This window comes from Acanthopagrus latus, chromosome 22 (assembly GCF_904848185.1).
Source record: "Acanthopagrus latus isolate v.2019 chromosome 22, fAcaLat1.1, whole genome shotgun sequence".
Taxonomy (NCBI): Eukaryota; Metazoa; Chordata; class Actinopteri; order Spariformes; family Sparidae; genus Acanthopagrus; species Acanthopagrus latus.
The window spans coordinates 10,839,001-10,854,607 of NC_051060.1; the positions used below are offsets into that span (position 1 = coordinate 10,839,001).

At 41.9% G+C, this 15,607-nt stretch overlaps 1 protein-coding gene across 1 annotated transcript in view; it reads left to right on the forward strand.

Annotated features, from left to right (window-relative positions):
- rgs6 (regulator of G protein signaling 6) overlaps window positions 1-15,607 on the forward strand; it is an 86,743-nt gene that overhangs the window by 65,352 nt on the left and 5,784 nt on the right. Inside the window, exons 4-14 of the mRNA XM_037086259.1 lie at window positions 1,368-1,418; window positions 2,600-2,706; window positions 5,823-5,874; window positions 6,753-6,817; window positions 7,066-7,142; window positions 8,411-8,492; window positions 8,666-8,740; window positions 8,961-9,062; window positions 10,046-10,107; window positions 13,744-13,854; window positions 14,716-14,841. Coding sequence (XP_036942154.1) covers window positions 1,368-1,418; window positions 2,600-2,706; window positions 5,823-5,874; window positions 6,753-6,817; window positions 7,066-7,142; window positions 8,411-8,492; window positions 8,666-8,740; window positions 8,961-9,062; window positions 10,046-10,107; window positions 13,744-13,854; window positions 14,716-14,841 — 910 coding nt within the window. The remainder of the gene's footprint in view (window positions 1-1,367; window positions 1,419-2,599; window positions 2,707-5,822; window positions 5,875-6,752; window positions 6,818-7,065; window positions 7,143-8,410; window positions 8,493-8,665; window positions 8,741-8,960; window positions 9,063-10,045; window positions 10,108-13,743; window positions 13,855-14,715; window positions 14,842-15,607) is intronic.

Below are 15,607 nucleotides of genomic sequence, written 5' to 3' on the forward strand. Positions count from 1 at the left end.
CTGTGTGTTTTTAAAACACAATCCCCATTAGTATGATGTTTATAATTTGCAGTGGACATTCGCGGCTGTGACTAGAGATGGCAACACCGTTGGAAAAAACTAGAAGCTGGAACTCCAGCTGAGTCACGCCTTCCACCCCAAAACACAATATGTGTTGTGTCTGCATTCCACTGTAGTGCTGTTTGGGCTGCTGCCCTTTTTCTTCAGCAGTAAATCACGGCAGGAGAGCTAAAGCGCTGGGGAGAAAAGTGGGAGGACGACGTATGAAGTGCCGAGAGAAAAAAATAAATAAAAAAATAGAGTACGTAAACTGAATGAGTAATGTCGTCCTCCTACTGTCAAGGTGCCCTTAAGCAAGGCAATCAGCCTCTGACTACTTCGGCAGAGCTGTGACTGTAGGTGTCGACGTGTGTGAGTGGAACTAATGTGAAAACACACTCGGTCAACATTCGTAATAAACACTTAGAAATGGAAGAATAAAAACATTATGAGCGGGTTGGATCTGACAGGTAAACAGTGGAGTCAGGCACCCTGCCTGCTGGCTGTAGCTGCTCCCATTGATTATCTAAATCGCTTTAACAGACTGGAGTCCCAGTGGGAGGCTTTGACACACCCCAAACAAATGATGGAAACAAAAAAAGGCTATTAACATTCCTCTGTTTTTTTTTGTTTTTTTTTTTCTTTTTCTGTCTATGCACTTATGGAAAATGCATTACCCGACATGCCATGAGCAGAGTGTATCAATAAACACAATTACTACTGCGGCGGATGGATGGTGCAGAACAGCAGCTCAAATGTTTGCTGCTGAGTGCCGAGGGCTGGAAAACTAATGAATGATGAAGGATTAAACCGGCCTCCCTCGGGACTTTGAGAAGCAGAGGGGAAACACAGATCAAGAAATACTCTCTCTTCTACTCTTCTCTCTCTCTCTCTCTCTCTCTCTCACACACACACACACACACTCACACAAAAACTTTTTAGCATGTTTATCACACACTTTTTCTTTATTCTTATTTGGATTTGAAGATAAGTGCTTCAGATGACGCTGTCACGAAGGTCATTATTTCTTTATTACACAATAAGAAGTAACATTTTTTAAGTTCAACAATATTGTAATTGTATTCATCTTTATGGTTATTTCCTTTGAATTTGATTTGATGGGAATACATAAAGAAAAGGACTCTGTTTACATATTTTACATATGTTCAGACCATACAATTCTCAAAAACATCATTTTTCATTTTTGTCTTTCTCACTTCTTTACTGTCATCTTCTCTTTGTCTAAATCAAACCCCGTCTCTCCTTTTGTTTCTTTGTGACCACTCTACATAACAGCCATTTGTCTTTCTTTGTCCGACCTGATTCAGGCACAGACATCGTACAGTGGCTGATGAAGAACCTGGCCATCGAGGATCCAGGTAAGTTTTGTAAAATGACACCAGACTATATTGTGCAAAATAATGGCGAAAGGCTCCCGTGACAGCAGGAATGTTTTGCCTTTTCAGATGAAACATGTACAAAAATATGAATATTTAATATAAACTCGATTCCAAAAACTTAAATAAAAACCGAATGCAGTCATTTGCATTCTAAATGACTGCATTTATGTGACACCTCGCCTCGTCCTCGCTTGTGTATGACTGAGCCTTTTCAAAGATGCCCCTTTCACATGATGCTGTCACCTGTTGTAAATTGACCTGTTTTACCTGTGGAAAGCTCCAAACAGGTGTGTTTGAGTCTTTTGTTGCTCCTGAACCAACCCGCTTGAATCGTTAATTTTGACAAGATGTCAATACATATTAGTAGATTATCACATTGTTAATGTATTACACAGCAACCCAACTTTTTTTGATACGAAGAAAACTTACGACAACCAAGAACAAGCGTCAATATTCAAGCCTTAATGTGACTGTCAGATGCACCACCCAACAGCAGTCCATTGTCCAGGGTCATTCACACTGTGTGGTGCTTGCTGCAGCTCTTTGATTAGGAAAAATCATTGAAGTTTTACTTTTGAGGTGCATAATACTGCTTCAGTATGTTTGCACAAATCTTTGCAAGTAGCGGTATTGATTGTCTCCAAAGCTGTTCAGACTTAATCAACAGAAATATTGCAAAGTGCAGAAACAACACAGAATAAGCAGGAAAATAAGGAAACCAGAGGTAGTTCTTTAGTTATTTTGAAAAAAAAATACTGGATAGCTATAGCTGTGGATCTGCTGACCTGACCTGAGGCCTGGCGGTGGGAGAGCAGTGTTGTTGGTACAGTAGCCCACAGCCTGGACACTGAGTCAGTCAGTGAGTCATCCACGTTACATCCCAACAACTACGTCAGGGCTGAATCCTATAGCTGAAATCCACTGCGATGTTTAAAAAAAAAAGGGGGTGCAAAAGGCTGTCTAAATATACAGCAAACTGCGAGTGGAAAACATGACGCCAGTGTGTGACCTTTTAAGATGGTACGTTGGTGTCTTTTTCAACTTTTCACATATTCTGAACGGTCACGAGTTCCTAGTTTTGATTCCACTGGCCTGATTTCGTGTCAGATCCTCGAGGAACCCGCTGTGATCTGTGCTCTTCGCTTCTGTCCTTGTCACAGCCGAGGCCATGCACATCGGGAGCCTCATCGCGGCTCAGGGGTACTTCTTCCCCATCTCAGACCACGTGCTCTCCCTCAAAGACGACGGCACCTTCTACCGCTTTCAGGTGAGCGTCAAGCGCATGGAGTCATAACAGTGCTATGAAATTAGACAAAACTCATGGATAAGAAGATATAAGAGAATAATTCCAACCATTTTAATTTTATTGGGTTAGGGTTGGAGCGGTAAAATGCTGAAATGAAATAGCTTTTACTTAGTCTTTTATATATCGTTACTTGTCTTTATATTTCCACATTTATTGACTGTTTAATTTCTTTTTATCTCCTTTTAATATTCTCTAACCAATTTAATCTTGTTATGAATGACTCCATACAAGTGATAATAGAACAGGAGAAGTGGGTACATTCAGTATCAAAAGATAAGCGTCCTTTTTTTTTAGATTCTAGTCCAAGATTTTATACTCGGTGTGCAACAAAGTGAGTTCAGTGAACATGAGCTTCTACAGAGGGCGCTTGGTGGATGTATCTCTGAGTCATCACAACCCAGAATATGAGCCGGTGACAGTGTTCTTCATTAATGTCTGAGGTTAATCTGAAAGGTTGTGGTCAGGTTTAGGATTACATGGTCTGAGACTGCTGAAACAGGTAATGGACTCTTTGGTGAGCTTTTCCTCTTTCACCCGATCCTGAACGGAATATCAGATGTTGCTGACGCATTGATTGTGAAACTTTGTTAGAGTAATTACCATCACACGTACGGTATGAGGTCACTGCTGAGAGAGCAGAGGAGCGTCCAGCTGACGTCTGACAGGAGAGGAGAGATTTTACTTCACAGTTCATGCACAGTAATAATGGTTTTCCAGATGGTCAATGTAATGATTCAACATTTTACAGGAACAACAGATGGGACAGTGTCCTTGTGTTGACGGGAAGAAATATTGTGAAATATTGTATAATGAGACTTTTTACAGTCATTCATGGTCGTCAGAGGATTACCATCGTGTATCATCGTGCAAACAGACTAAACTACTGTACAGATGGTTGAGCTTGGCAAACCTTATACCTGCTTAAAGGAGAAGTTCACCCCAAAATGAAAGTTTAGTTGGTAGGTTCTCACCATCATGTCGATGGGGTTTTTCAGTCCACAAGAGCATCACAGTAAAACAACCTCGAACGATTCCTCTACACAAATGATGCAGATGTGGACTTGTTCTTGAATGTAAACAGTAAATAAATAAATAAATAAAATCCAAACAACTTGTCCAGTGTTATCCAAGACTTCGGAACCACTTAGATCCCACATCAATTTTAAAAAGATTTTTTTGAAACTAGTCCCCATCTACTGCAGTTGTTCAGGAGAATGTTGTAACTGTTTTTCTTTGAGGCTCCAGAAATGTTTTCTGGATGACAAAACTTCATTTGCCTTTTCCCATCGTCATGACTGTGAGTAGAAAATGACTGAATTTGCACTTTTGGGTGAATTTGTCATTTAATGTCAGTGTGTTCGTCTTGTGATTTTTAAAATGCTAGCCAAAAACAGCATTTAACTCAAAGCATTGTTTTGGCAGTTAATTCTTGGTCTCAATTATGCTACTCATAGCAGCTTCTATAAAAATGGTATGACGTTTTTTTTTTAAATCATTTTTCAGAGTAGTAGTTCATTAAGTAGTGGATTTGGGACATTCTAGCCTGTTGAACAGGGTTGATAAATGGCTAAAATTCAAATTCCACTCGAATGCAACAACTGTGTATCTTTTATTCAGCAGGATAGAGCTAGATTTTCTAATAATGGCTTCATCACGAATGGATTACATTTAGTTTCTCCAGTCAATGTAAACAGCCCCTTTTGTAATAGACCTAAAACTCAAACTAATCCCCTTTTCATCCCTTCAGAGATGCTGAAAAGTCCAGCGAGGTTAATCTGATGGTCGGGTCACCTCCTTTCATGAAGACCCCAATCAGATGTTGATGATTACTTGCTCTGTATTGGAATTACGACACACTTATCTTGATCGTGATGACAAAAGTCTCGTCTGCCATCTACAGCTTCTTCAGCGCTGTGTTGGGATCGTGTGACCCTATTAAAAATGAATGGTGATCTGTTAAAATATTCATCAAGCGAGTGAGGAGAGCAGGTCCTGGTTCGTGGGCTGAGTAGGCGGCTACCAGGAAGCCTGACAGAGAGGCGCGGTGTAGCGGAGTAATGCACTAGAATTAAAAGTCCCATCAAGGCATGAAGGAGAGAAAGGTGTGGTGACATTTCACTCCTCTGTCTCTGTTTGCAGATAAGACAGCGGCATTAAAGTTTGGAGATTGGAGACATTTTCATCCAGAATTTCCTAATTAAAAATAGGAAACAGCGTTTTCACCTTCCCCGGTGGGGAATGTGGAGGCGGCAAGCGGCGAGATTAGAATGATCTCTGCGTAGCATCTCCTTCCTTCCTGTTCACCGAGTCTTGTTGGAAGGCTGAGTCTGCACCGGAGCTGGCAGAGCAATTTAATTAAACCACATGGTAGTGCACATTACTGAGCTTTGACCTTGGATCTCTTCTTCGAAGTGAAGAGGAAGAAGAGACAAGAGGAAGACGAGGAGGAGGAGGAGAAGGAGAGAGAGGAGGGGGGCTGCTTCCCATAACCAAGAAGCTTTATGAAGACAGTCACCCTTCATTGACAAAGAGAAACACAGGGACAGAAAATGAAAACATTGTTAACACCATGTCAGATCTGCCCTCATTGAGACAACTAAACTTGCTTTTTTTTAAAAAAAAAACTTCCATTCCAAACCCTGCAAGCGGTGTCGAACAACAATCCTGCCAGCGTCTGTTCTCGGCCTGGTGGCTTTAGTTCTCTACTTCCCTCTTGTTTATTTTGCAGCTTTCATTGCTTCTCGATCTTTATTGTGCTGCCGCAGAACTCCCACGCCTCTGCAGCTACCTCAGGATGCGTCTTACTGGTGGAGGAGTTTTTCAGAGTCAGCTGTCCTGAATCCGTTCGATCCTGATGCTGAGAGAAATACTCTGATTGCTCACGCAGCGGTGCGGCGCAATCACGCGCACCGCTGCGTCCCGGAGGCAAAACAGCTGCGTGTCGTAAAGGTCAACGACGTCACTCCGGCTATTGTTGGAAAGTTCTGGCAGTCCACGTTCTACCTGCTCAGTTTTGACACTCGACTGTGGTCCTTGCATGCTTCGCTTCTCACCTTTTCACTTTGTTTTCCCTCCAGGCACCATATTTCTGGCCGTCCAACTGCTGGGAACCTGAGAACACAGACTATGGTGAGAGTCTGAACGGAGTACTTTGACATTTCTTGTGATAAATCCTCCTCGTGACACATCCTCTGCTATGTCTTAGGAGCAGTGCTCGGTCAACAAATGGATTAATCTGGTGTTGATAGAGATGTTGCCCAGTTATCAATGCAAATGTGCGTCTTTTTTTTTTTTTTTTTTTTTACAGGTCATCTAACATTCACAACATCAGTTTGCATTATTTGCAACAAAATTCATCAGTAAAGTGTTTTTGGTGCGCTCATTCTGTAAATTTAATTGCTATTGATTTAATTGCAATATTACATTTTTGTAACTCTCATCCAAAAGCTGAATACAAATCAGAGTTCCTTTTAAATGAGGTTTTGAGCTTCATGTTGCTAAACAGGTGTTAACATGCTAAAATTATTCCATCAGTCTTCAGGTTTCAGTATTTCCAGCAATTATCCTTCTCTTGTCAGTCTAAGTATAAATAATTCTGCACATTGCAGCTCAAACATTAAACTGCAGCTACAACAAGAAAAAACACCTTATACCAGGCTACATTTGAATGTAAATATAAATAGCATCCCACTGAGCATGAGAGGACCAGTCAACAGGATTAGTCAGTCACCGTTCCGCTCCCTGCCCTCCATCTTGTCACAGAGGCAGCCATGGTTGAAGTTTTAGGGCTCGGCTCCTCTTCGCACTTCCACCTCATAATCCTAAAGCACAGAGCGGGGGGACAGCCGTCCTCTAAAACTGATTATACACTCGCACCATGGAGGCGAGGGGAGGTGAGGCAGGTACATGGAGGATGAAGGGTGCATGGATGAGTGGATGGGTGGCGGGAGCAGTGTGTGTGCGCTGATAACACCTGGTTTTTCGATCCCCTCTGTCCTCTCACTCAGCTATCTACCTGTGCAAGCGGACCATGCAGAATAAGACCAGGCTGGAGCTGGCCGATTATGAGGCGGTGAGTGCCGAACTGCTAAACTGTATCTCCTTGGTATTGATCTGTCTGTCGAGGTTAGGGCAGAAAAAACGCAACCCCTTAGAAGTCGGATTTGTGCGCATCCGTGAAGATATGAGCTAATATAAACTGCATCTTAAAACTGTCAAACTTCATAAATTTAATCTGGTTTTGAATCTGATTATTTATTTTTTTATTTTTTTTATCCTTGGAGATTTTTGATCATAACATCTCTATCTTCTGTTGAACAGGAGAACCTCGCCAGGCTGCAGAGAGCCTTTGCCAGGAAGTGGGAGTTTATCTACATGCAGGCCGAGGCCCAGGTCAAGTAAGTGCGCTCGGTTGCCACGGCAACGCGTGAAACCACAATGCACAGGGTAATGTCGCTCGCACCTCAGGTAAAAGATAAACAATACAGAACAACCTCAGCGTGACCCTCCATATCACGAGCGCCGAGTCTTCCTGACAGACTCCATTAACCCTCCTGTAATAGAATTTCTTACATTACCTATCCGGTGTTGTCAGGGCGCCGCACGTCTACGGCTTTGTGCTCCAGAGGTAGATGACATGATAAATCTTTTTTTTATTTATTTATTTAAAAAAAAAAAACAAACAACCATGATAGACAATATGCATTAGCAACATATGGGGAATGGTGAAGGGCAGACAGAAGATGAACTAAGGAATGGAAGATGGAAACCTGCTTTTACTGAACGCCTCTTTGATTTGTTTGTGGATAATACACTTGAACCAGTGGGTAACATGTTAAAGTTAAACGCCGTGAAAAATATAATGCAATCCAATACAACAGCTGCTCGTGTTCAGCTTTGACACTTTGGCCAGTTTAGTAATGAAGTTCAAGTCTGCGGTGGTTTGGAAGTGATAAATCAAACTGTAGCTGAAGTTTGCTGAGAGAAGAGTGAACACATGTTTGCCATCGAAGTAAAGCCTTCAGTTTGCCATCTGCACCTCTTTCAATGAAATAAACTATCCAGTTCTTGTATAACTGATGCTGCCAGCACCAGAGCTGAACTCTAGGAAGCTGCTATTGTCGTTTCTAAACCAACACACCCATAACTGCCGCCTCTCTAGCAGCCAGTAGTTACTGAGAGGACGCCGACTGGTCTGAACCGCTGTGGTTTCGTAGTTTGAAGCCCTAGAGATGTGTAAGAGATCACGTTTTGCGTGTAAGTTCTATGGTTTCTATGCAACTGACATTTCGCCTTTAGAGTAAATTTAGAGTAGTATTAAATTAGAATAGTAGTAATAGTGAAGTTAAAATACCTCCGAAGTGTGGTTGAGTTGCTATCCTGAGTGAATGTTTTTATTCACTTTGCGCTGTTGGTTGAGTTCTGGTAGCCGGGGGCTACAGATGCTGGACAAACCATCATCATCGTACAAAGGAACGCTGTGGAGATCAACCCCTGGAGCACATCAGCTTTATTACTGCTAAAGACTGCTGGACGTATAGACTTTATAATCTCCAAACTATCTCTTCCCCTCTCATCCCTCCACCCTGATCCGACTGCCACCTCTAACGCTGACGCCAGGAAAGCCGCGTGCCGTCTTTCTCACACTGACTGATCTCACCCGCAGGATCGACAGGAAAAAGGATAAAACCGAGAGGAAGATCCTCGACAGCCAGGAGAGAGCCTTCTGGGACGTCCACAGACCTGTGGTGAGCCTCCGTCTGCTGCGAGATGGATTGTAGCCGCCTACCTCGTCTTCCTTTCACATATTTTTCTGTTTTCCCCTGCTCTCTTGGGTTTTACTGTGAAATAAAGTAGATATACCTGAAATGCAAGACTGAATCTCACCGTTGCTGACTGTAATAATGTTTTCTTTCTCCAGCCCGGATGTGTGAACACGACTGAGATGGACATCAGGAAATGTAGACGCATGAAGAACCCTCATAGAGTTAAGAAGGTATGAAGTATTTATTTATTTGTTTGTTTTGTTTTGTTTTTTATAAAAGCTACACTTACTGATTTCTGTTTACAGCAGCAACTGCTGAAATGATATCCCTCTTATTTTACAACACTGCGGTCTTCTTGGCAGTTTGCATGCTTTATCTAAACTGCAGGAAAATAATAAGTGCAGATTTTCTCTCTCCGTGACTTCTTCCACTTCTCCTCTAACGGCCCAGTCAGTGTACGGTCTGGTCGAGGAGGGAACACAGTGTCAGAGTCCCATACACACTCCCTCACACCACTGCAGGAAAGGCACCAAGGAGGATGTGGAGAAAGAGGTAAAGAATCTGAAACATGGAAGACGAATATGCAAAAAAAGAAGATCGATTCACCTCAGAAAAGATCTATATTTGTAATGTGCTGTATGGTGTTTACTCATACAGAGAGGCATTGCAGAGGAGATTGATTGCCTCCCCGATACATTTTTTTTTGTTGTTGACAGAAGCCCTGAGGGGCAAGAAAAAAGTCTGATCTGAATTGTTTTCTTTCCCGTGTTTATGGCTAAAAGCAAGTGAAAAAGGGGATTTTTGCCTTGGATATTTTTATCTGTAGAACAGCTTCGCGTCATTTTCCAAAGTTCCATTTGTTTGATTTGTAAGTTGTAACAAAAGAAAATAGAAAGGTGTGATGGGGGGAAAAAAAGAGTGTTTTGTAAAGAGTGCAAAATAAAATCTTGAAGAAAAAAAAAAGTGTCAACAGTTTACATTGGAGAAAAAAGAGAAGGAAATATTTTGATGGTTGTTAAGAATATATAATCTTGAAAAATATATTCCATGGTGGACAAAATTTTCTGTGACAAATTATCTGTGAAAACAGCTGAGTGAAAGGTTTGTCCAGATGATTTTCTTTTTTCATTTTTGTTGGTACCATTATTTGTTTGCAGGCTAGTTTCTCGCTCGCCTCTTGGGTCAAATCTTGGACAGCTGTACTGCCTTTGAAGCACAGAGGGAGATAAATTATTACCGCAAAACAACACAGGCAGACAGAAAGCTGGACCACCAAAAGCGACGGGATGCATCTTGCTCATGGGAAAATTGGTCTTAATTGTGAGAAAATGATCAGCAACATTTTTACTGAGGCTGCCAACCAACTCACAAAGTGGTCTTGTTTGTTTATACATATCTATTTAAGCACCACCAGGGTACACGTGTGCTGCAATTATACACTTTTGAAAGATTCCAGGCACTCGCTGCATAATTGTGTTTGCCGTTCTCTCACAAAACCAGCACGAACAAACACAGACTGTCATCTTCTCTTTCAGATCGTATTCCTGAACACTCAGCTAGATCGTCACTGTATGAAGATGTCCAAAGTTGCTGAAAGGTACGGGAAATGATCCTCTCAGCGGCACTGAAAACACTGTCTAATCTTTATCTTTTCAAACTACACATTCTGTTTGCTGGGGAAGACACACTGCACGGTCTCATAAAGAGGTCGTCTGTCTGCTCTCCCATGTGTTGTGCTCTCTCTGACCATTTATGATCAGACACACCTTTGTTCTCTTGACTTCCCTTTTACTGTATCTGTACTACAGCAGCGGCAGAGGGGAGGAGAGACCTGAAGCTGGGGTGGTTTTAGCATAAAAGGCTTCGGTTTCACAGCATTTCCTCTCTTGTTGTTTTGGTCTGTGGATGAATTGGGTTATAGGTTATAGGTAGGTGGTGGTTTCTCCCTGTTTTCTGGACTTTGTAATTTGGAATAGGTGTTCAAAGACAAAGGCACAGGTCGGCGCCTGTTACACAGCGTGCAGGTCACTGGCATCCTGCGGACAGAGAACAACAACGGCTGCCGCACCAAACCTAATGCTGTAAAATGACGTCCAGTGACCAGGATTAAATCAATAACTATGGGTTCCGCTAAAATCTCCATCCAATCAAAAAATGTCTCTGGACAGTCTTAAAAATGTTAGAATGTAATTACTTTTATTAGAAATAAGTGAAGGAATTCTACCATTGCAGTGGAAATATTTCATCCTGCTGTCATTAAAGACGAGGGCGTGCCTGATTAATCACTTGGCTGTTATCATTGGGCGACATTGGCCTGTTGCAGATATATCATATTGACTTACGTGTTTGTGAGCAAAATGAAGCCTCTCTCTTCAATAGATTTTGTCCAGGCTGCAATAATCATCCAATTTGTAGGGAACATAGACATCTGGACCCCCAGGGGAGGTTTTTAAGTTAACTTCTGGGGATCCCCTGATGGTTGTGTGGAAAAAAACATAAAATAATATAGTTGAGAATTTTACATGACATTGCCTGTACCATTCATGTAATTTGTCTTTTAAATATATTTCATTTAAAGTGTCCATGCACATTAGTTATGTTGTTTAATAAGAGTAGTTGATTTTGAGTCTCATTCCCAACATGTCATATATTGATGCAATATCTTATCTATAATATGGGATTGTAGGATGGATCAGCCACCATCCCAAAGCGCCCTTACTCAACAAGTTGGGAATGAGACTACAGATTGCACCTTTAAATGTCCCAGTGCAAGGGGGTTGGGGGGACTGGAACACCAACAGGAAATTCACAAATGTTAGGTGTATTTGTTGAATTTAACGTGGGCTTATTTCTTTGAATTTTATCAGCCTTATCTACGGTGTGAGAGACGAATGAGGCATGTGTTCAGTGGTGTCTGGTCCTGTCCTTCCTCTCTCCAGTGTTTTCTTGTCCTCTGCTCTGCTCTGCTGGGAAGTAATGTCTGTCCTGTCCCACTGAGCAGAGCGGAGAAGCGTGATTACTGCTGCGCTGCTCTGCCTCTCTGACCCTTTAACCTCCCCGACTTCACGCGCCGAGCTGAGTGTAATTGATGCTCCACCAAGCGGAGAGTTCGGGGGCATTTATCTAAACACTTCACGAAACAGCATGCCAAAACAGCATCGATCACGGTGGACAACAACAGCAAGAACGACCAGTATTAAAAACCCATTTAATCCCTTCACATTTAGAGTCATTTGTCAATCATAACCGCTCTTTGGGGTCAGTAAACATATGAGAGTACTGTAGGTTGGAATGTTTTTCTGTCAGAATCCAGCTGTTACGGAAAGATGAGCTGCTGCTGAAACTAAACATGATAAATGCGCTGACTGAACCTCTGCAGGTAGAGGAACACTTCCAAACATGTGGGTGTGCTGCAGCTACTTGCTTGGTTTGCTTCTGCTTCAGTGCCAGATCTGGTCTCTGCAGTCTCATCAGTGTGCGTCACTGAACTCTCGTTGTTTGTGTATACGGACGTATGTAAAGAGGAAAACTTGAACTGCAGTAGGGATTCCCGACAATATCAACACATCATCGGTATCGGCTTTAAACTGTGAACCAGTGAACAGGGGATGAAGCTTTAATAATGTGCACACAGCATTAAGTAATTTTTTAAGAATTTTGCATTTTCAGCTGATATTGTCATGGTGTTAGCATTTGAGTTTTGTTATTTCCTGTTTCATTTTGAAGTTCTATCCTCATGTGTCGTGCTGCACTTTTCATGTCCTCTCTTTGTCTGTTTTCCTGTCCTTTTCACTCCTAGATCCCCCCCCCGTCAGTTCAGCGCTCTGTTTTGCCTGTGTGTTCTTGTCCTGTCTTCCTGTATTGTGTTTCTGCCGATTCTTTTCCCGATTCTTTGCATTGTTTTGGGTTTTTGCTCTGCTTTTTGGCTTGTTCTTGGATTTCTCAAGTTTTGTTACCTGCCTTTTGTTGTTTCTATTTTGGATTTTGGATTTCATCTTTTTGTTACCTTGACAAATATGATAAGAGGAAGCATGATGATATGGTAATTTCACGGCAGGAGAGACTTGATGTTCTCTGCATTTAGGCAAGATAAAAAGCTTATATTATCCATTATGCTAATTCTTTCCAACTCTTTCTACCACTTTCAATGCCGATATGCATATCAGCAAAAACCCAATATTTTGTGCAAAATCAAGTGCATATTCAAAGCCCAAAAAAGAGTTTCTGACAATACACAGTGGGAGGAGGCCTGAAGATGTTTACTGTCTCATAAGATGAAGCTTTCACTTCCAGCTAGATAGATCTGACTGTTGATTGGGTTGGAGGTTTCAGCCTGAGGATGCAATCCTTCCAAATTTTGCAGATAATAATTCCCTTTTGTGGGTTTTTGGCTTATCCACTTGTTCCTAGATGCCCTTAAATCTCGTCTGGCTCACTTTATTTTGCACTCATTAACGATTTCCTTGCAACTAAACGTGCTCTGCATAAACACCCGGACAAACTCTGCTGTGACGGATTCTGTTCATGCTGTCGCTGTCCAGGGTCCTGATGCTCCTGTTGCCTTGTGCAGGACTTCTGTTTGCTCTAACGATTGCATGTCTGACGTCTGACGTCCTCTAATCAATAGAGTACTGATTAGTTAGGATTATTTGTTTGCCTACTTTTTTTGTGTATTGGTTTACAAGCTCTGCTGTCCTGATTCAAAGCCTTTGATGGTGTTTTTTTTTTTTTTTTTTAGGTGCAAATACCTCAGAAGTTACACAAAAGCTCATCTTCTGATCTACCAATAAGTGGTCAAACTATACAGTTTATGTGTGAAATTCATGTGGCACAATTCAGTATCATACTAACACACACAACAGTGGACAGTAAGATAAGTTGAATTTAGAGTTTTCGTTATTAGAGGGGGTAATCTAGTTTAAATATATAAATATAATAAAGTTAAGGAAACTCCTTCCAGCAGCAAGATTATACTGTTCTTTGTCTCAGAGGAAGCGTTGAGCAGGTTTACTTTTTGCTGTCCTTTACCGGCATAATTTGTTTATTTCTAATTTGATTCTGAAAACCTTCCAGTCACAGTTATCAGGCAAACGGCAAAATCGTTTCGAACAACTGGTCAAAATGTTGCTGTTAAACTTTTTATCTGTACACTTTCCACAAGCTGTGCCTCTTACCTCTTCTATCATCTGTGCCCTGTGTTGTCTGTGTGTGTGTGTGTTTGTCGGTGTGTCAGCCTGATAAGCTACACCGAGCAGTTCATGGAGTACGACCCGTTTGTGACAGCACCGGAACCGTCCAACCCGTGGACCAGCGATGATCCATCTCTCTGGGACCTGGAGGCCAGGTACATAAGCAGGTTCACTTTCACAGCCGGTGAACATTTCCTCTTCACTGTCGTAGTTTAACTGCACATCAAAGTCAGATAAAACCAGTTTTTTTTAAATTGAATAATCTCTGTCCCGAACCATCATGATTTTGTACTTCGATAGATTTTGCAAACTCTTTTTAGAAGAGTATTTTGACATGAAATACAATAAAACACAAAGCTGCAGTAGAAGAGTCCAGCACTGGAGCTTTATGGGTAATTCATTTGAGTAATTGGCTATTTTCTGAAGTAGCGGGGGAAATTCAGAGGCCATTCACCTGACTCGATCAATCCAAACCAAATGAACCCCCCTTCGGTTTATGTGCATTGGCCAATCTCAAATTATTGATCATCCGCTGAAATGTTACCTAGAGGTGTTGAGGGTAATGAACTAAAGTATTACCTGTTTTAGAAAGCGGTCACAGCGCTCAACAAGTTGCACTGTGCCGACCTGCCTGAATTATGCAGGAATTAATTAGAGCAGACATGTAATCATTGGGCCTAACGTGGCTTAATAATTCAGATGAATTGATTAATTGCAGAAGGGGATGAAATATATCACCCGCGGAGATTAAAATGATTGGATTTCGGATGAACGTTCCCGACGCCAATATCGCATCAAAATCATCCCTTTGAGACGTATCAATTCCCGAATTCCCGGCTTTTAATGTCTCATCCCATCCTCTGTTTCCATCTGTCAGCCCTCCCCTCACTGAGCGTCTCTCAACTATAATACAATCTCTTCTAATCTTTTTAATCTTGACCTCCCTGCAGAAGCATCAGGTGGATGTTTATGCCGCCTCTCTCTCTCTTTGTCTCTCTCTCTCCATCTTCTCCCAGTAAGGAGCCGAGTCAGCAGAGGGTGAAGAAGTGGGGTTTCTCCCTGGAGGAGGCCCTGAAGGACCCGGCGGGACAGGAGCTCTTCCTCAAGTTCCTGGAATCAGAATTCAGCTCAGAAAACCTGCGGTGAGCACGCGAGATGCCTCTAAAGTCATCGCCAACATTTTTATGTTATGATGATTTTTTATTTATTCATTTATTTATTTATTTTTAACTTTTACAGTCGCTTTTCTCCAAGTGAGAGATAAAAAAAAGACAAAAACATGTGGCGCACAGCGGGGGTGCATTTGACATTTATGGGTTCGTGAATGCATTTAAAGAAAAGTAGTATTCTTGAGGGAGAGATTCTGTTTTTAGATAAAAGCCGACACATGGTTCTGTGCAAATTTCCAGCAACACTTTTTGTCACATTATGAGCGGAGGCCAACGGTTCTTCAAAAGCTCTCACTGCTCTGGAAGTAGGCAGGAAACACAGATTTCTCCTTGTTGTCCCCATTGTTCCAACCTGCAATTGCAACCCACTTGCACACTGTAAACAGGCAGAAACAAATCATGAGTGAACCAATTCGATCAATCTTACACAACACATATTTAGAATAACACACCGGTGTTACGTGCGTCTTTGGAGCAGCTTCATTTGGATGCAGCGTGCCTTTGTGAGATAACTTCAAACTTCACCTCCAAGTTGCTGCAAATGAGTGTTGAGCGGTGGCGGGAGACTCTACAGCCAAACCGCATTCATCATCACAACCAACAACAGCAATGGTTGACTGAAAAGAGGTCACATTGGGCCTAAAATTCATGTTTTGCTATCCTGACAAACATCAGGAAGTTGTCAAATTATCGTACACTGTGGCATCTTTGGCATAATCGATCGCACGTCACACAGAGG